The 22,100-nt window shown below is 40.6% G+C and overlaps 1 protein-coding gene and 1 long non-coding RNA gene across 3 annotated transcripts in view; both read right to left on the bottom strand.

Moving 5' to 3' along the window:
- Positions 1–12,710, bottom strand: part of gpc5a (glypican 5a) — a 70,325-nt gene extending 57,615 nt beyond the window's left edge. For both annotated transcript variants that reach the window (XM_077595105.1, XM_077595106.1), the window contains exons 1-2: positions 12,358–12,710; positions 10,301–10,462 (exon numbers count right to left, since the gene is read on the bottom strand). In XM_077595105.1, the coding sequence (XP_077451231.1) occupies positions 10,301–10,462; positions 12,358–12,499 (304 nt within the window). In that variant the 5' untranslated portion in view covers positions 12,500–12,710. The remainder of the gene's footprint in view (positions 1–10,300; positions 10,463–12,357) is intronic.
- A 542-nt stretch (positions 12,711–13,252) lies between these two features.
- LOC144066521 (uncharacterized) lies at positions 13,253–15,912 on the bottom strand. The gene is made up of 2 exons (XR_013297669.1): positions 15,685–15,912; positions 13,253–14,304 (listed from the first exon to the last, which is right to left on the bottom strand). It is a non-coding gene; the product is annotated as an uncharacterized LOC144066521 (long non-coding RNA).
- Positions 15,913–22,100: the final 6,188 nt, after the last annotated feature.

Raw genomic sequence — 22,100 nt, 5'->3', positions numbered from 1 at the left:
TTTTCTTTCTGCCTCCTACAAATATTGAGTCTTTTTCAACTATGACAGTGTGAGAAAATCTGGTGATGAGTTATACTTATGCTCGAGACTTCTGGCAGTTGGCAATGAAAGTGAAAAACTATTTTTATTTCACGCCCTTCGGTCATGTGCTAACACATACTTCTTTCCTTTATCTGAAAACATTCTTCACGAGGTCACCATGACATTGTGAGGAGAATACAATTGCACATATGTTCAAGGAGGCAGGGAAGTTTTATACAAGTGCAAATTATTCATGTCCTCTGTGGAATTTATAATGCGGTCATCCGTGTTATCATCATGCTCTTTGCTACTTTCTCCACGAGAGGGAGAAATTCAGCTCTTTTCTTCAGTTCGTCTAGTAATTTGCATTGAGTGCAGCAAAGGGATCCCCCTAAAAAAAATTATTTTATTAACATATCAGCCATACCTCAAGCCACTGTTTGAAGGACCAGTGTTTGTAAGTTCAACAAATAGCAGCAAGGAATTCAGATGAGCTGCAGGAAAGCACAAAATGTGGCTTTCCTCATCTGCCAGCACAACAGAGAAGCACGGTGAAATGTGATAAGCAGAAGAAAAGGTCATTCTACATCGAGAGGATGAGTCAGGGACGCCTTCTAGACGATTCTCAGCAGGACAGTAGCACAAATCCAAAACTACCATACTTCTCAATGACGGGAAGTATATTCATGTGAATTTATCAGTGTTTGCAGTGATTCATTAAAAGAAAAAATATAAATAAAGAATTGTGTTAGGTGACTGACTGACAATGTTAAAAAGTTTTTTTTTCACTTGATAGTTATCTCACTGTCACCAAATGATGTTCACTCGCCTGATTTGGGTGCGGACAGGCACAGGCTCGATTCCCGCTGGTGGCGGTATGATTGTGAGTGTGTATGGTCGTTTGTCTATCTGTGTGCTCTATGCCTGACTGGCGACCAGTCTAAGGTATTTCTTCATTTGCACTGAGGGTCAGACTTTGGCTTTCCCAGCTAGCTTTTGGTTGCCGGTCGATCACAGGACACGAGATACAAGTTTCCCCACTCATAATCACTATCCTGGAGAGTTTAGACTATAAAGTCTTCAATTAACCTAACATGCATATTTTTTGAACGCGGGAGGAAGCCAATGACGATGAAAAACAATCCAAACAAGGGAGAGTGTATTCGACCCAACGCCGAATGTTTGGAGATTGGACCAACATGACCTGCATGAAAGCTGATTGCTATGATATAACGTCAACATTGAAGCAGACATGGAAATGGAGCGTACATATCAAGAACAGATCAACACATACGTATGTGAAGCAGCTCAGCTTACTTGCAAGCGTTGTTCTGAAAACAAATCAGCAAGAAAGACTGCAGACGATGTGTGCAGTTTTTGTTTGTGCACGGACATGTGCCAGCACGTTTTAAAGGAGCAGGACTAAAACATGAAGAAGAACAGTCAAAATTCAGGCAAGAGGATTATCTGTGTGAACCTCATTTCATTTAGGACAGTGAATAACTCAAACCAAAACTGGCATCCTAAAAACTAAGACATGTTGAGTCGTCAGCCCCAGGATATTTCTTCTTCCTTCACTTTCAATAAAGAGGGCATTGGTTCAAAGCCTGCTCAAAAGGTGTTACAGATGTCTGTTCTTTGACTCTTGACTTTAACAGGACAGGAAGTAGATGCGGTGAAATGAGGAACATTCAGTCACAATAATATAATTTAACCATCCCAGGCGCACCATTGCATCAGGCCTTATCTCAGCATAATTCTTATGGCACAGCAGTAAAATACAATCATCAGCGATAAGAATTTCCATGAAGCTAGACATCAACTGAATAAAAACAAAACAATTCTTCCCTCTCGATCAATCTCTCCCCTTTTGCTCTCCATCTTTCCATCCTGCTGCACTCTTCCACCACAGGGCTTAACTTAAGAGTCAATATTTGAGGACCTGTTGCAGCTTTCAAACACTTCAAAGAGTACAGCGATCAGCTCTGAACCTCGCCTTTAATATGCAGTTCAGGAAAAGAAGCAGAGTCGGTCAATAAGGTGGGGCACAAGCGTGTCTTGTTAAAGAGCATATATGTGTGCTTGTGTGCATGGTACACTTATGTAGAAACATAGGTCAGTGTTTGCACATACCGGGTATTGTATATCTCTCCGGAGCCTGATGTATAAACACAAAAGGTCGCTGAGGCTAACCAACGCCGTTAGAAAGGGCAAGCCAGAGTGAAAATCAGAATATTACAATAACTCTTTCATTAGTTTTCACTGGGGGCTCTGTATGTCGCAAATGACTCCTTCCTGTGACAGGTTGCCTATATATAATGTGTGAAATATAACTGAAGGATCCAGGAGTATTTGAATGGCAGACCAAGCACACAGAATGCCATTAATTACTTGGTAAAATAAACTGGTAGATGAACATTTCCTGATATATTAAAAAGTAATGATAACCAAGCCTTCTAATCTTGATGCAAGAAAGGAATTAAGATGAAACAATGCGTCTTTGTTGATGTGCACCAAAAAGATGTTAATAGGAGACATGGGCACTCCATTTATTGTACAAGCAACAACACCACCACTATAATTTTATTCAGCTGCTGTGGACCTCACACAGCTGCTGTGCTTTGGACTTTGGAAATAATTGTCAAAATTCTGTTTCAACTTGTGCAAGCTTCCCTAACGGGGATGTTCCATAGTACTAAACAGAAATGAAAGGGGACCTGGAGTCAAACAAGCTCCCCTGCAATTGCTCCAGCATGTGTAAAGATGGCCCACAAAATTACAAAGCCCTTTCTGGAAATGAATGCCTAAATAATGCTTCAATGAAACGAATAGCTTGTAGTAGAACATCCCAGTTGGTGACATTAATTAGCATTTAGAACAGATGTACTGCAAAGGCCTTTTCACACAAAATAGCAGAGAAAGCCAGAAAAAGGTCTCTCCTCGTCTTGTTGGAAAAAAAAGTTTTGGGTTTTGCATTTTGTGTTGTGCTTTGAGAGTTAAGGACACCATTTTCTGCCTCATTTTAAGACCCAAATTTAAATTATGTTCTTGCTCTTGTCACAGTGTTGGCTTGTCTCTGTCCTGTCTAGGTCAGTTCCGGCACAACACTAGTTTCACGCTTTTAAGTTTCCCCAACCATTCAGGCCAACATGTTGAAGGTAAGCAGGGTAATTATGCCATTATCTTTGCAAAGTTAGAGGACTGGGTGAGGGGTAAGAGTCGTAGGGGCACCACATCACACAACACAAGTCTAGGTGAGTAGCCATGTTTGAGATTTCTTTACTGACTAACCTTTGGCGACGCCTTCATAATGAATAAAATACTTCCTTCCCTCAAAGAAGCAATATTAGAATCACTATTAGATAGTTCTAGAGACACATTTGAGAACAGCCCTTATAAAAGGGTTATTAGTCAATTTCCTTTGTCGCATGTGCTATGCTTCATTTATTTGAAAAATGTGCATTTGAAATGTACATAAATTTTGGAGCCAAAATCATCAAATTTTATAGACAGTTTGAGTCGGCAGCTCAATTAATGTTGTCCAGTGCAAACACTTTTTAGGAACTCCATCAACTTGACTATGCAAACATGACATTGAGAAGTTATTCTCCACTATTTCACACAATCTGGTAAATCTCTAAAAGGGCATAAAATATATCATAAAATCCTGCAATGTTTTAGGAGCAAGCTGCAGCATCTCATCTAGAAAATTGCCCAAAGACAAGCACCAGAAGCTATGAATCTACATTTAAAAAGCACCCACAGGGGACCAACTATGTAAAACGCTGACAAGTGAGTGTATTTTTAGAGCTCATCACCGAGCATGAAGAGGGTGGCAATAAAGTGCATATTGTAGTGTTTGAGAATGTGTCCATACTGTACATCTGTGGTGGTAGTACTGGAGCACAGTGAAAGTCCTGAAGTGGCAACTCTCCAGTGACAGAGAGTTGTCTTACTATCCAAACAACCCATTCAAAAAAAAGACACAACTTGAAGACATTGTCAATACAAGCTGGAAAACGTATGTGAACCATTTGAATAATGTTCTCATAAGAGATAATCAGAGTCAGGAATTAGCCAACTAAAGAAAACCACACACTGAGCAACCCGGCATGGCAGATGCTTCCATGTTTCAGCCACTGTTTGGCTATAAAACGTTGCAGAAAACATCTGATCAATTTCCACCGTAACAAGTAGATTTGCACATTCAGTTTAGTATGAGTGCACTATTGAATATCACCAAATACTTCAATGCACTCCCTCTCGGGAATTCGGTTTGACCACACACACAAAAGGATGGCTTGCCTTTAAATGTTATTCATGGAAAGACACTATAGAACTACAATTTTCATGCTTTGGATTACTGTGGTGATGCAAAATGTAATCTAAAATAAACGGAGCCGCAGGACATCCTCTTGCGCACAAGCAAATGCAAACACGACGACGTCATTAGGCGGCGTGATTAGAAAAGTGCTCTTCTGTGGTTGACAGATGGAGAGAATTCGGAGTTGCAGTTACTCCGACTAGTTTGTTTCATTGAAGCACCCCAAACGGCTGGATTGTTAAAGGCTATTGACTCTGACTAATCCCGCTTCCCACTAAATCCTCATCCTCTGACTTCAAACACAGTGCAAAGACTTTCAATAGGATCTGGCATCCTCCCAAACCTCTCCGTCAGTCGTTCATTCTTCTTCCCTCTCCGTCCTCCCCTGGATCAACTCCCCACAAAGCAGTGCCCAAATTCATGTGGGAATCTCGAGGAGGCCCCGCTTTGGATGGTGCACACACATGCGCACGCATAAACACACTCTACTTGGGAGCGGTGACGACCAAAGAGTCGGTCAATTGAAAGGCCCTACACAAAAGAGTAGAGGGCAGCTGTGAGAGTCCAACCTGGATTTCAAAGGAATGCTACCAGTGTTTAACTTAGTCAAAATACTACACTATTCATCTTCCAACAATCCCAGACTTTGTGAGTAGTATTATGCAACAAACGGGTTTTAAACAAAATGATTTTACTGACAAGAGTGATGGATTGTCTACCATGGGACTTATTAAATAAATAAATAAATAAAATAAAATTAAACCTACATCATAGTTCCCATTTTGCAGCTTTAAAATTTCCTTAATAATCCTCTGGCTGAGTAGTCGCTATGGTCTTGGGGTAATTTTTTTAGGAACGGTTCATAGTCCGTTTTTTTATGGCTCTCACTATGCTTTCGAATTGTTTTGTAACTCCCTCCAAACTTATGGGAGTCACGTACTTTATGTTGGATGTGTAATTGAATTTATTTGACCCGTGGCATTTAGCTGCACCTTTTTTAGATGTTCTGATTGATTTATTCTGTCACACCAGATGGCTTATCGGGTTTTGTTGTGGCCAGTGGAAATGAATAAACCTTTTCCAAAAATGTCATCCGCCAGTTGTTGGTTTCACAACGGTTCAATGTACTTTTTTGTATAGGCCTAGTAAGTTCTTTGTTGTTCTTTAATTTCATGAATATAATCATCAATCATGTTTACTTTGGTCATTTTTGTTTTCTATTCACATTTGTTTTAGAAGGAAGCAAATTCTTTCTTCAATTCGCGCTGAAGGCTTTGTTATTTGCTTATCAAACTGCAGTTACAGGTCAACTGTAGTAACTCCAATTATAGCGCTTTAAAGCTCGGTAATCATTAATGTTGGTTATAAGTTTTATTACAATGCATTAAAATATTAACTTAAATCTGTTTCTGAGATCAACACACTCATGTAGCTTTCGTTTCTCAGAAGCAATGGGCTTTTAAAGTAAATACTTTTTCTTTTTTTTCTTTTTCTAGCGATTTTAAATTATCAATGTACATGTACAAGCATACACAGTTGAAAATTAATCAACATATTCCTGCAACGTCATGACGCAAACAGAACGTCACAGTCCCATTCCACATTCCACCAAACCCCACAAACTCTTATATTTGACAAGCCTTCTCGTAAATCGTACTATCGCTGCAAGTTCTGCCTAGATAAAAGTTGCAAAAAAGGATGCTAAACTCTTTACAGATTTGCAACTGATGTATCAAAATTTCTTACACAACAATGGAATTATTACAAGACCTGCATTATTTTCTAAAGAATATATACATTCATGAGCAATGTAAAAAGTAATTAGCCGTTTTTGTGGGATTGTGGTTTTCATACCCAGTAAAAAAAGATCTTTTAAAAGCCTCCTGTCGAAAAAAACAGACAATTTTCTCTCAACCAAGCAGCCAATTTGTGCCCAACAGAGGCATTTTACTAGAAGGAAAACTATTATTCTAAAGCTGCTAATGAGGGGTGACCAAGGTGTGGTTTGAGCACAATATTCTGCATAATGAAGTCAAGTTCTAAAATGAGATCACGAAAAGAATATTTTCGTGGCAAAGTAATTGCATTAGTAGTCTGGTTAGCTTACTTAAATTGCTGTTAAATTTGTTTCAAATGGAAGCAATCCAAGATGTTTAAGTCATTTAAAATAACCATCAGTGTGTGGTCAAGCACATGGCGTAGAACAGTAATTCATTTCGGGGCTGGGGGTGCTGGAGCCTATCCCAGCCAACAAAGGGCAGTAGGCGGGGGGCACCCTGAATTGGTTAGCATCCAATCACAAGGCACAATCAGGCAAACAACCATTCGCACTCACATTCATACCTGGAGAAACTGTATTTTCTCCCAAATAATGAAGTCCTTGTCTAAATAAAGTTTGTGACTCATCTGATTAAAGTATTGTCACTTCTACTTGCATTACTAGAAGTAATGAGTTGTTGCATCGAGAAATTTTAAATTCAGCATTATAGATGTGTTATGAAGTGGAAAAGGTTGATACGCTGTGGCGGCCCCTGAGCAGACAAGCCAAAAGTGTAATCGTAGATGTTTTATTTTAGTTACATAGTTTGTATCAAGCCAATGAGTGTGCTGAAGGCTGCAAAGAAAGCCAAACATTGAATGAAGACATTCCTGCGCCCGTGGCGCCATTCAATGAAGCACCACCCACCAACCTTTTGCAACCAAAACAATACAATTTGTTGAGGCTATTATAGCGTCTCAGCCAAAGCACTGAAACAGAAAAGCTCAATTGGATATTTAAAAAATAATAATACAAATAACAGAAACATATGTCTTATTCAACAAGTTAAACATCTGAATTTCACCCTCAATTCCAAACGCCAGGAATTTGGGACTCGAAAGCACTGAGAGGACCTCTGCCCAGGAAGCAAAATTCAAAACGCTGTCATATCTGGCTGAACGGGTACTTCCTTTAAGTATGAAAAAAGTTTCTTTTTTGACCTCTGATATTTTTACCTCATTACCGTTAAATGCAATGACCTTTTTCAGTTTCATATCACATCCATCTGCAAATTTGCTAATAATCCCTTTGTTCGTTCTTGAGTTATCACAAAATTCCTTGTCTAACCTCTTTGACCTTTCACCAAATTACCCCGAAATGTAATCACCTCTTCAGTTTCCTATTACAAGGACATCCTGCAACTTTATTATTACCGCAAGTTATCACAAACATACAGACAGACGTACAGAACCTTCTACCTACCTTCTTCCCATCAAAGTAGGTAAAAATAGAGGTTCCTTAATTTCCCTCATGGAATGAATTAAGTACATTATACTGTCAATGTGAACTCCCGGTTGTGCCCTTTATTCAAAAATCCATTGAGCCATTATTTACGCTGCTTATCCTGACAATCAGAGTGCTGGACACAGGAAGGAGGGTATTCCCTGAACTGGATGCCAAGGCACGAATAGGAAAACTAACATTCAAACACACACAGTCAACCCTTAAAAGAATCAGGACTGCTCGACCACTGTTTTTGGAGTGAGTGGGGAAAAAACAGCAGATTAGGGAGAACATACAAAGTCTAAACAGGTAAGAGATTTGTACCTTAGATCTCAAACTGAAGGGCAGAAACGCTAACCAATCAGCTACCATTCCGCTAATTTGAAAAAATCTATATATTTATTTTTATATTCATTCCATCCTTTCAAAAGAACATTTCGTATTACATAAAAAGCAGCATTATGGAATTCAAGACCATTACTGAGACAGAAACCACCTTTGATTATCACCACCAGGAAAATGAATTGCTAAATATTTGAACCCATGTTTAATATTTTATTGTCATCAGATAAAAAAGAAGGGATTGTGTGGGTAAGCACATCCGCTATTTATTGCTGCTCTAAGAACAGAACGCCAATAGTCCCGTGGTAGCTGAACCTGTCTAAGCCATGAGTGAAATGAAGAGTTTCTACAAGTGTCGCTTTGAAAACAGACTTGACAACCTCACAAAGGATGCAAAAAGGTCACTCTGACAACTTCATAATACCATTCTTTTAAACTAGTAGTCCTCAGGATTGCAACAGCTGAGTCTCAGTGGTTTACAACTCCAAATTTTATTTGAACACTGCCTGGCACAGAGCTAAGAAGGAATAGTTTGGTTGCCATGGATAAAAGGCAAAACTGCACAGGATGGAGGAAAAAGGTTCTCTCCTCAAGCCTGGCTCAGCAGGGTACAAATGTGTGTGTGCACTGTTCAGACATCTCAAAACCAGTATATGAAAACAATGCATTGTGGGAGACTTTCAAACAGGAGATAAAACGAGATAAATGTAATAAGCTATAAAGCTCAAAGGCAATATAGTGTTTAGTCTTGGTCTTTTTATTTTATTTATTTATTTTTTACAATCCAGTAGCCCAGATACAGGTTTTGCAATGGGAGCTGACTTAGAACACAGGGACTAAATGTGTTTCAGTATCAGTGTTTCCAGATTGTGCACGTTCCAGCCCAATCGGCTATTTTCTTTGAGTACTGTCAGTGTTACAGACTTCTTTTAATGTCTTCTTACCTACAGTTAATCCAATCAGCGGTGTCATATGAAAATGCATAATTGTTGGTTTTACTGATAAAATGTTTACATCAGCTTTGACCCACACCTTTTTTGAATTATAACTCCTCCAGTCTATACATAAGGTTCGTCTTTTTTTTTAATTTTCCCAATTACATCATAATCTGCCAATAAATTTTAAAATAAGGGCTTTTAGTTATTCCATGTCACTTTTCAGCAAACAATGATCAATAACAAATTGTATAAAACATTTTGTCAATTATTGTATCTGCATTATTCTGCATTCTAAAATTTAATCAGTCGAGGTGGGAAAAGTTTCCAAAGGTACAAACCAAAAGTCACTCATGAATAAGTAGTGATTTGATCACATCTATTCAGCATCATCTCATCTCATCTCATCTCATTTTCTGAACCGCTTTATCCTCATTAGGGTTGCGGTAGGATGCTGGAGCCTATCCCAGCTGGCTCTGGGCCAGAGGAGGGTGACACCTTGAATCGGTATTGCAATGTTTTTGTAATGTGGGAGGAAACCGGAGTACCCGGAGGAAATTCACGCAGGCCCAGGGAGAACATGCAAACTCCACACAGGTGGATGTGACCTGGATTTGAACCCAAGACCCCAGAGCTGTGAGGCCGACGCGCTAACCACTTGGCTCACCGGGCTGCCCTATTCAGCATCAATTGCCTCTTTTTAGTTGGGAAAGGAAAGTTAAACAGTAAAAAAAAACAGGGGAAAAAACCTACTTTGTTAAAGAACCCATATATAAGAATTTTACTTCAGATATGAAACGGCCCTAATATTGAAATAGTCCAGAAAGAAACTTTTTTTAAATATTTTCAACAGTTCTCAATTGCTAAGTTACGATTTATGAAATATTGTTTCTCTCCCATAGCCGGTCTGTGCTCAGTCAGTAGCTACTGTCTGAAATGCAGACTTGGCTGAGAAAACATGGGATGGCTTAACTTGCATGTAACTAGTCTGTTTTGTCATCACCGTAAAGTCTATATCGGCTTTGCCGCTTGAAATAGAAGCACCCTGATAGCCTTCCAGTCATAACTCTCCTTAGATGAAGGTGACAGTTTCTGATATTAAACTAAATCCACCAGTTATCTTTAAATGCTGTGGCCGCTGAGTGTATTTGGTAGCAAGGACCAAGCACTAGCTTTAAAATGTGATTGCTGTTTTCTTATAGCAATTTGCTATACAGGTTGGGATGTCTGATCTCCACATCAGAGCGTACTGGTGGTTGTGAAAAGAGCACAGATGCTCATGTTTGCTTTGATAAGGGGCCTGACGGCACACACATTCACACTGATGCTCTGTTTTCAAAGCACCCACAGCCGATCCATTTGACGTCTCAAAATACCACAGCGGAGATTACTGTCTGCCGAGCAGAGTTGTCTTACCTTGAAAAGCGGCCACGTTGCGTGAGATGAGAAACTTTAAGCTGGAACTGGACGTCTGAAGGAGGTTTTCAATGTCTCTCCGCGCTGCTATTTGGTACCTTTCCTCCATCTTTTTGGTGCAGCAAGTCTGGCTTTTAGACCTGCATACTTGAAGGTCTGTGCCTGGGAATGTGATCATAAATAGATATGTCAGGTCCGAACTTTACAGAACATATGATTTAGTTAGGCGGCCTGGCGTGCAAGTGGTTGCCACATTGCCATCACAGTTCTGGGGTTGTGGGTTCGATCCCAGCCACTGATTCAAGGTGTCCCCCTCCTGGGGCCCATTGTTCTCTGGGATAGGCTCCAGCACCCCCCACACCCCTTGTGAGGATAAGCGGTTCAGGAAATGAATGAATGAGTTACTTAGATGAACTTACTTTGACATATTCACTCTTAGTGTTGCACAGATACAGCACACTAAAATGACCAGCCAAACAATGCACAATGAAGATGAAAAAATTTATTTGCTATAAATCAAACTGGATTATAGATTGCATTTTTGGGAGGGCTTTTTTTTTATTTGACCAGAAACAAAGAACAAACATAAGCCAGAGTAACACTAGTAAAATGGATAACAACGGGCTAAATAGGCATAAGTTAACATAACAGTTTTTCAGATAACAATAGGCTAACAAAACAGTGCGCTGTCAGTAGTCAAAGAGAAATATTTAAAATTTTAGATCAGGTCAAACTAAGTTCACCAGTAAAAATGATATATTATAATGCATTCATCCTAAATGCTCTTAAAGCGTATAGAGCATGAGTGCACATTTATCTCCCTTTCATTTAAGCAAGCAAATTACATGGCAATATTTAGGGAACAGAAATGTGACAAAGAGGGAAATAAATATGGCCTTGCACTTTTAGAACTATTAAATTGGTAAAAGCTTGACTGAAGCAACGTATCACACATCTAGATTTTGCGATATGCGTATGTGACATCATGGGAGATCAGATTTTGACCGTGATCAAAGTGTAAACATTCTTCCGCCAACGCAAGACAATTTGACATCTTGAAAGTGACCCAAAGCTCTGCAAAAGCTCCTTGGGCATGTTAAGACAAGGTGAAGAGAGAGTCGTCCAAAGACAGCATCAGCTCCACGTGATGTTCAACATGATGAGAAGGCATGTCTGGAGGAATTTCAATTCTTCAACATGTAAATGCTCACGCGTGTTGTTTGTTAGCTCTATTTCTACGCAAAGATATGCTCAATTATGTATTTATGAGGGACAAGAAAGGTTTCTTCTAGCCTGAGTTGTGTGTGACCTGTTATCCGATAACAAGCCTTGTGTATAATTCTTGAAATTGATTGGACTTTTTCTTGATGAAACATACCCTAATTTATAAATATAATTATGTGCATTTCCATATCTGTTTTTGTTGCTTTCATTTAAGTAATGTTTGAATAGGTGTCATTTCAAATCAAATGGTTTATGTCACTTACTACATCAAATGATTTGGGGGCTTTTTCTAAAGTTTTTCTTGTGTCAACAGGACATAGCAGAAATGGAGGGGAACTCTGCTAAGATTTGTCAGTTATGAGTCATGTGGATTTTTTCCACTAAATATGAACATAGCAATGCATATATAACCTTGGTAAAAAAAAAAGTATAAAGTTTCAAAATTGAACATTACTCTCAAATGGATTCATCAATCAGCAACAATTCCTAACATTTTTCGATCAGAAAAGCATATCCATTCTATGAAAACAGTTTCAACATGAATTGTGAGTTTATGTTGAAATAATGAATATACTATAATCATTAAGCGACACTGATATCTGCATTACAAGGAATTAGTACATACACATGCCTGAAGATTGACCTTTTTTTTAAAGCGCCCCTACAGACACAATCGGCGTCTGAAGTTAGATTACATGTTGAAAACAACAATACTGTCTGTGACTATTTATTTGCGGATAATGTATATAGTATTTTTTTTAAACATCGTGTGGCTTTCAAGTGCCTCAGTCTATGTCAAGAAACATTTACTGCGGGCCACCATTCTAACATACCTGGCCTGGGACTCAAAGGCAGCATCTGGCTCGGTCCGATTTGCCTGAGCTGAAAAACTTTGCGCACATCGTCGCACTTGTGCGGGTTTCCGAAGCAAAGGGCGCATAAATACGCTAGCAGAAAAGTGTAGCTCGTCCACATCGTAGAGTACTTTGAGAAGAAGGGGTAAAATCGTGCGCCTGTGGCAAAATCCAAAAGCCGTCAGGAAGTGCAGGGTTCCACTCTGGTCAGCTCCGACTACATCGCAGCTTCTCGGGTGTGTTGTCAATGACCGGAGGGAATAGTGGTGACAACTTGACATCCAGTCCCACATTCCAAATTGCACCGGTGAGATTGGCCTCTCCCAAAAGCATGCTGTATGTCGAAGTTGGCAGAGGCGGTTCCTTTTTTTACCTGTTCTACCCCACTCAGGCGAGCCAAAGCGCAAGGTCGCCATCTACTGGATAATACATGTACCTGCACGTTGACGGTTATTTGACATTACAAGTTTTATACTGATTCCTATCATGAGATCGTTTAACTCCTTGCGTGCCACTGAAAACGTCAGACGTCCGTTTATTTGTAAAGTGGGAGAGTTGAGTTTGAATACTAATAAGTGAGTTTTGACAGGCAAGCTGGCAGTAATCAGTCACTGCTCTCAGTCAAAATGGATTGGACCTTTTAACACCAAGGGTAGCCAATAAGTTCATGTTTTCAAATGAGTTTGTCATGCTGATATTGTAATGCTACTTATTGTTGAATGTTTTTAGATGTGATGTGTACACTGAAAATGGTTCGGGAGTTTAAAAAAAAAGGTCTCTTAGCCTCTTAAAACTCAGGTACAAGTGAGCAAACAGGGTCAAGCTATTTTATTTTCAACTCTATCTAAACACTATCCAAACACATACAAAAAGGCAAGTTTAATAATTTTTATTCAAATGACCTCAATGACAATACATCAGATCAACGACACAAGTTCCAACGTCACCATATTATACATTTGGGGTCAGAGTTACGGGTCAAGTTGTCTGTCCGTCCATACCCACATTCCTATACAGGCCGGGACAAGTGCAATACCTTTAAAAAAATACAGTGTTGCTACTAATCCCCACCTGCACAAAAAGGGACTCCTCCACAAAGGATGCTTTAGACAAGTAATCGCATGAATATGCAGACTCAACTAGCGATATGTCATCAACCTAGTCAGTTTTGCATGGATTTGCACAGCAAAGCCCAAATGAAGCTGAATGCAAACCAGCAAAACTGACCATGTGACGACGATAAGCACAATTGAGAATTAGTGGAAAAAGCAAGCTTCCAAATGAGGCTGTTAGTTAGAAGTACTTCAAGTGCCTACATTGCAGTAGATAGATGAGCACTACCTGCACTATAAGCACTTTAGTACTGCTCAACCTGGAGAACTCCGAGGAGACCTAGAGAACACCCATACAGTTGCGCGTGGTGCGATACAAAGCAATTTTGCCCGGTTCAGATTGCGGGGATGGGCCACTTTCACAAACCAAAGATCCAAACAGGTGGAGAGCAAGCAGGCCACCATCAGTTTTGCATAGATTTGCACAACTCATCTATTCTTGTAGTGCAACTATGCAAAACTAGCAGAGAACTGCAAGACATTAGAGCCCAATTAGAAATTAGGATTGGTCTGGTGGCGCGTAGACAGCCCCTTATGCCAGAAGGAGCACTTAGGGCAGTAGGTGCTAGTCTATTTCACTATCTGCACTAGATGCACCTTAGCACAAAGACAGTTCTGCAAAAGACATGCGGGACAAGGGGGACTAAACACACAAGTGTCTGCGTATTGCTTTAAGTGCCTCCACTGCAGTAGGTATTACATAGAACTACCTGCACTGTAAGCACTTTGACAATACACAGACTGACCATCACGTTGGTCCAAACGCACTGAGCCGTGTTGATGGTTGCGTCGCTTCCGTCCTGTCCTCGTGGACCTGGAAGGAAAACAGATGAGGACAACACGTAAGGAATAGTACTGCAACAGGTAGAAACAAAATGCAAGGGGAGTTCTTCATCATAAATCATTATTTCAGTGCCATTAACGACGATGAACGTCCAATAACATAGCTCTTTTGTGCTGTGAATTTACACTACTTTGGGGCCAGTAGACGTCCCATCCGTTTGATTTGGGAATTTGGACGTCTAGCACCGTCAATGGCATGGAGTTACGCATGGCGACAACAATAATAAGTTTTATTTGAATATATGAATGAGCAGCGCATTCTGCGAGTGGCGTTTTTTTCCTCCACGGGAGCGCGTGCGCGGGGAGTGCTTGACACCCCTCCCCCACCGTCGTTAACATGGCGCCGAGAAGTGCGCCAACCTTAGCGTAAACGGCTCTTAGTCGAAACCACTCGAACCGTGGTCGTGTGCGGACAATCTCGAGGTGTCTGATAAGCGTGCCGTGTGTTCGAAACCTTTTTTAAACACAAAACCCATTAGTCAGTGCGAAGAAGGGCAGAAGCGGGCAGCTTAGCTGCGGCTAGCTAGCGTTAGCACCTTGAAAACATGGCCAAAACGTGCCGCTCGTATCTTGCTTGGAGCGACTTTTAACAACATTTATCGAAGCTGAGGTGGAAATAGTGAAAACGTGGAGTTAAAAGCAAACCCCGGACGCTGTAAAAGTCGGGCTTTGACTATATTACGAAATGTGATGGTACCCGTTAGCTTTAGCTACCCCCACAACAAACACGCCCATTTGATTAATAAAGCTTTTGGTTGTTTTGTCTATAGCCGTGAATGCATACAAGTGTGGAGTGTGTGCTCAGTTGTGTGTGGTTAGACTTGAAAAGGGTTAAGTACACTATAAAGTGAGGCAAGTTGAGGCTGCTAAGCTAGTTAGCTTAAGCGTGCGGCCTAAGCGTGCCCCATGTGCTACTGCTTTGTTCTGGGGGCACTTTAACTCACACACCACTGCACTCGAAATTGGCCAGCCAATTCACCGCGTTTTCTCGAGTTGTTTGAAAAGTACTCGTCAGTCGGCCCCCTATTGAACCCAATCCCACCACGCCGTTCGCAGTTTGAAATAGTTGCGAGAGCGCAGCGACCGAAGCTCGGGACGCTTTTTCAAATCTCCCTCATTCCCTCAATGGTGGAAACTGAGGGGGCTGCCATGCGCCTCATGTTACACTGTTTTCGTCGCCAAAACATCATTTGCGGCAAACGGTTCGCTTTCTTTCAGCCGCCGGGACGCTAAAACACGCCTAGTCAACCCCAAAAGCCCCGGTTCAGCATTTCCCTTGAAAACGTAAAGACTTAAAAAGAGCCCAAAGCGGACTTCCTCGCTGATAAACACGCGCTCGACAGACACTCACCAGCCGAAATCCACCATCTTCGCTACTTGCTCAGAGTGGCGTGCACTCCGCCGCCGCGGACAAAAGCGGAATAAAGGCGCAACAATTCAGCAAACTTTTGAACCCGCGGCAAAAAAAGCGAAGGGGAAACGTGACTGGAGCCGATGGCGAGTCAACGTGTGGATCCGATGCGCCGCTTGATCAAGACTGCTGGCTTCAGGAAAGTGGCGCGAAGGCGACCAGCGGGTAAAACCATGTGGGTGAATGAAGGGCGGCTCCCACCGAACGTAAATATGTAGCTACAACCCCCAACTCTTCCCCCATTTGCATACATCAACTACGATACTTCCGACGGCAAAGGGTAAGACGGCATCGCTTTTGGTGGAGGAAAAAGCTCTTTTAAAATTAACTTCCAAAATTATAGGTGATGTAAACGACAACAAACCCCCCCCTCAGCTCCCCCCCGTTTTCGTGTTTAGTTTGTGTCATTCACAACATTGATCATGTGGGGCACACGCAAACATTTAAATAATAATGTTAAAACAAGTAAAAATAATGTTACACTTTTTTAGTTAGTTAAAACTAAAGGCAGAGCAGAATCTTAGACCTGTTGCTTCTTGTAGTATTTTAAAATGTGTATTTGCGTTTAGAGATAATATAACACTTAGATTGTATTAATGAATAATGAGTGACCCCTTGTCACCTGGAATTTACATTTCACGTTTATATTCATCCTTTTTATTATTATTATTTTTAAATACTCAAATATTTATTGGAATTACTTTCATTTTTCAGATGTTTTTCTTAATTTGATAAATTTACTACGTTATCATTTTTTTAATGTACTTTTGTATTCCTTCAATACTTTAGGCATACTGGTGCTGGACGTCCAATGACGTTTGAAGTGAATGAACAGTTCATTTGCTGCCATCCCTTCCATATGAAATGGATAGGACAGCTGATACAGGGAAAAAAACAGATTGGAGCAGATGGAAGATTGAACGCCACACGATTTGACGTCTAGAAGCGTCAATGGCACTGAAAGAGTTACATATACATTCAGGAATTAATCTAAAACCAAGTAAGTTACCATGTTTCGGTACCATTAGCAGCAATAGATGTCCAATCAGTCGTGCAGCAAACGTAAGTGAAACGGCAAAGTTGGACTCACTCACATATATGTTGAATATATTTAACATGGGAGGTCTGACAATAATGCCACACAATAATTAAAAGGAAAAACATGACACAACACATTTCAATTCAATTCAATTCAATTTATTGGCGAAAGAAAAGCACAAAGGCTAAGGGCCATTTGTTTTCATTGCTGTGATGGACGACCAAGCCATTTGAAGTGGGGGAGCTGGTCGTGATCATTCAGATACTCTCATTCACTGCCAACCCTCCCAGTTCAAAGGGATTGGAAGTCTGTTACTGTCCATGTCAGCAAATGATTTGATGAGGTGCATCTTCAAATAACCTTTTTTAAACTGATCCAAATATCCACAGCATTCAGGCTCTGGAGAAAGATTCCCTAATCTGACCAAATGTTCTAAATTAACAATTTATGTACATCCATTATTATATCCAATGAGTGAAATTTGATTTTTAATTCAGTTTTGCTTAACTGTGATATATAAAACGTTTTATTGGTGTGTTGTATTAGTAGTCATTGTGAAATACAAAATAAAGAAAAGAGCAAAAATGTATTCATAACCCTTGTTGTACAATTATTTGCCTTGTAAAGTTATACACAAAATTCTTTTTTTTTTATTGCAACACAGTACCTGTGCCAATGTTTTTTTCATTTATTTTATTTTACTAATTCATCCTACTTCATTGAAGCTATAGACATTATTTTGGCTGGCCAGCAGAGGGAACTAACATACTAAATATTACTGTAATGTCATCTCATATTTTTCAACTGTAAAGAGGAGCTCAGGCACAACAGTTATCTTTCATAGCAGACCAGTTGCCATACATAAAAATGTTTTGAGTGCTTAATCGATTATTTATGAACCCATACATAATTAGAGTATTTATTTTGGGGCAATATTAAGCTTTTTTCCCCTCAATTTGATCAAATTTGTGGAAATGAACTGTATACTACTGCATGTCCATCCATCACTGGTGATGAAAAAAGGAGGCAGTAACTCATCAATCACAGATAGTGATAATATCAACCCTGATTAAAATCATAACCTTATTGAGTGGTTGAGATTTTTTAGTACGTAAAACTGGGACTGTAGTGAAATGCATGAACATTAGCGGGGGAGATGATGGCAACAGGTATGGAAAAGCAAGATATTCTTTTCAATGACTTTATTATGACAATTGTTTGATGAGGGGGAAAAAACATGCTCCAGTAAGTTGACTTAAAAAAAAATATTATCAATGACAAATGAAGCAAATAGAAAGCTATCACAATTTGATCCGAGTGCTCATGTTCTCAATTCAGTCCTGATTACTTGAGCAGCTTAGTTTGCAGCCAAGCTCTGTCCGGCGATTTATTTCTCTTCTTAACACTTGTACGATGTAAGTTGATTAAATCGAAACTCTTAATGTTGCTGTGGCAGAAATAGTATTGGATGGAATGAATGGTGCAAATGCATTTTTTGCTTTTGTCCTTGACTACATTTCCGAGTACACAGACCCTTCAATTGACCCTACAACTTGTACCAGTCATTTTTGGGTTGCAGAACTATCTGTTCTTCTATAGAACCACTGAATGTGCTTATTTAATTTGCTTCTGCTTTTCACCCCAGTTGAAAAAAAACGTGTCTTCTTTTCTTCCTGGTTTCTCAACCCAGGACGTGCACCCCCCTGACTCCACCCCATCCTAACCACCAACCCCCGACTCGACACACAAAGTCACTGGTGCGACCAGCTCTTCCGCATGGAAGTGAGATGGGGGTAGTGCATCAGGGAGCTTGCAGACTTCAGTCCCGCGAGGTCAGATGAAAGCATATGGCTTGCTTTATTGGAGCCCTTCAGTTCCCTCTTCAAGCTTTGCCCTCAGTACGAATGATACTTAGACTGATCAAAATGGGTTTGGAGAAGGCTAGTGAAGAATTACCATTTCATGGTGCTTCATTTGTTTCAAACTTAAGACTTGAGCATGTACGAGACTTGAGCTCATTTGTGCAATTCAAATTGAATTCTGGCACACTTCAACGTGAGATTCAAGCCTATACTCGAGATACTTCTCTGCCTATTTCAACACCTTCTTCCTAAAATGGCCTACCACAGCGAATCTCCTCCCACGCCAATGCCCATAAGCCCTAAGGTCCGTGTTTTGTTCTTCCTATAGAGGCCCATTGTCTCCTTGTGACCCGAGGGTCAACTGAACTCACCTCGGCTATTCAATGGTGAAGCTTCACATCGGAGAGGAAAAAAAACGCAAGAATCCAACATGGGCAAACAAATAACAGACGTGTTACCTCTTTTTTAAATACACAAGCTGTGACTGACAAGACACAGAAGTAAACACAAACAAGATCGGGATTCTGTGGTTGCCATCATGGAATATTTTTGTTGGGTTATTTTGGTTCATGGATGTTGGTCATATTTAAGTAGAGCATGGGTTCGTGCGTCATTCTAGCCAGAAGGGAGCGGGCAGCCATTTGCCAGATTGACAAAAATATCTTAATAAGTTCGCTATTATTAAAAAAAATCCTGTGTGTTCAAAGCCAAAGAAGACCTTTGAACATGGTAATCATCACAAATAAGTAAAAGAACATCCCTAGAGAGTCAGAGGCTCATGAAAGCTGACAGGTTGAAAATGTGTCGCATGATGTGGCTGAGGGAGCATGAAACGTGTTCATCCATGGATGGCATGCATGTTGCCACAAGAGAGGAGGGGAGACAATCAAGAGCTTTTTTTAAAAAAAATTCAAGATCACTCGAAGTCTCATGAGAAGTTAATGACGCAACAGTGGACTAAGCTTATTTTACTTTTTGAATTATGTTCTACATTTGAACTTTCAAAGAGTGGTTTTTAAGTCAGGGTTTGCTTGCTTGTGTGGAGAGCAAGGGTGGCCAAGTCCGGTCCTCGAGAGACCCTATCCAGCCTGTTTTCCATGTCTCCCTCCACCAACACACCTGAATCAAATCATCGGGATTGGTATGAAGCTTCTGGATAGCTTGCTAATAAGTTGATCATTTGATTCAGGTATGGTAGAGGAGAGAGATATGGAAAACAAACAGACTGGATAGGGGCTCTCAAGGACCAGACTTGGCAACCCCTGCGCCTAACTTTAACCCTAACTCTAAACCTAACCGTAACCCTAAACACTGGGATAGGGTTGGGGTTAGGGTTAGGTTTAGAGTTAGGGTTAGGGTTAGGGTTAGGGTTAGGGTTAGGGTTAGGGTTAGGGTTAGGGTTAGGGTTAGGGTTAGGGTTAGGGTTAGGGTTAGGGTTAGGGTTAGGGTTAGGGTTAGGGTTAGGGTTAGGGTTAGGGTTAGGGTTAGGGTTAGGGTTAGGGTTAGGGTTAGGGTTAGGGTTAGGGTTAGGGTTAGGGTTAGGGTTAGGGTTAGGGTTAGGGTTAGGGTTAGGGTTAGAGTTAGAGTTACGGTTACGTTTAGGGTTACGTTTAGGGTTACCTTTAGGGTTACGTTTAGGGTTACGTTTAGGGTTACCTTTAGGGTTACCTTTAGGGTTACCTTTAGGGTTACCTTTAGGGTTACCTTTAGGGTTACCTTTAGGGTTACGTTTAGGGTTACGTTTAGGGTTACGTTTAGGGTTACGTTTAGGGTTACGTTTAGGGTTACGTTTAGGGTTACGTTTAGGGTTACGTTTAGGGTTACGTTTAGGGTTACGTTTAGGGTTACGTTTAGGGTTACGTTTAGGGTTACGTTTAGGGTTACGTTTAGGGTTACGTTTAGGGTTACGTTTAGGGTTACGTTTAGGGTTACGTTTAGGGTTACGTTTAGGGTTACGTTTAGGGTTACGTTTAGGGTTACGTTTAGGGTTACGTTTAGGGTTACGTTTAGGGTTACGTTTAGGGTTACGTTTAGGGTTACGTTTAGGGTTACGTTTAGGGTTACGTTTAGGGTTACGTTTAGGGTTACGTTTAGGGTTACGTTTAGGGTTACGTTTAGGGTTACGTTTAGGGTTACGTTTAGGGTTACGTTTAGGGTTACGTTTAGGGTTACGTTTAGGGTTACGTTTAGGGTTAGGTTTAGGGTTAGGATTATGTTTAGGGTTACGGTTACGTTTGGGGTTACGTTTGGGGTTACGTTTGGGGTTACGTTCGGGGTTACGTTCGGGGTTACGTTCGGGGTGACGTACGTTCGGGGTTACGTTCGGGGTGACGTACGTTCGGGGTGACGTACGCTCGGGGTGACGTACGCTCGGGTTGACGTACGCTCGGGGTGACGTACGCTCGGGGTGACGTACGCTCGGGGTGACGTACGCCGGGGGTGACGTACGCCGGGGGTGACGTACGCCCGGGGTGACGTACACCGGGGTGACGTACGCCCGGGTGACGTACGCCCGGGGTGACGTACGCCCGGGGTGGCGTACTTTCGGGTGACGTTCGGGGTGACATGTGGGGTGAGGTGTTGGGTGAGGTGTGGGGTGAGGTTTAGGGTTAGATTTATCGCCTAGAGCACAGGTGTCAAAGTGGCAGCCCGGGGGCCAAATCTGGCCCGCCGCATCATTTTATGCGGCCCGACAAAGTAAATCATGAGTGCCGACTTTCTTTTTTAGGATCAAATTCCAATGATTATAGGTGTATATTATATTTCCTAATTTTCCCTTTCTTAAATAAATGTTTTCAATTTTGTAATCCAATTTTGTGTTTTTAGTTCAAAAAGCATTTTGTAAAATCTAAAAAATAAATAAAAGTATTTTCTGTTTTCCATTTTAATATTGAACATGATAAAAATATTTTGTTTCCTTTTGACACATTGAGTCTAGGATTAAAGACTCCAAAAGGTAAAATATTCCATCATATCACATTCATTTAATTGTCATTTGGTATTTGTTCACTATTTTTTTATACTAGAGAGTAGAGACCGTTTTCCAGTCTAATGTACTAAGCGTAACATTGCACAGAGAAGCCCACAGCATGATGCCATTGAGGGCAGACTGACTTTCACTTTCCCTTGCACATCATTAGAACTCGAATAAAAATACATGCACTCCTAGCAATGTCAAACTTCTAATAGCACCCAAAGGAAAGAAGAAGCACCATATCATCTGTGTTTTTAAAAGGATTGTTCATGACCTAAAATATAAAGAATGCTTGTTTAATTCCTTCTGTCTTTTAGGTCAGACGTTATTTTATGTGTATTGATTATGTGATTGAAATGACATCATTTGGATATACTTTGTGAAACCCTCATTCAGTGCGATTAAATTTAGTTATTTCCCTCTTTTACCCAGAGTATTATTTTCTCCTAATGTTAGTGAAAATGAGTGTTTATCAGAAATC

The sequence above is a fragment of the Stigmatopora argus genome, chromosome 2 (assembly GCF_051989625.1).
Source record: "Stigmatopora argus isolate UIUO_Sarg chromosome 2, RoL_Sarg_1.0, whole genome shotgun sequence".
Classification (NCBI taxonomy): domain Eukaryota; kingdom Metazoa; phylum Chordata; class Actinopteri; order Syngnathiformes; family Syngnathidae; genus Stigmatopora; species Stigmatopora argus.
The sequence above is the reverse complement of the archived record's forward strand: the minus strand, read 5'-3'. Positions and strand labels throughout refer to the sequence as shown.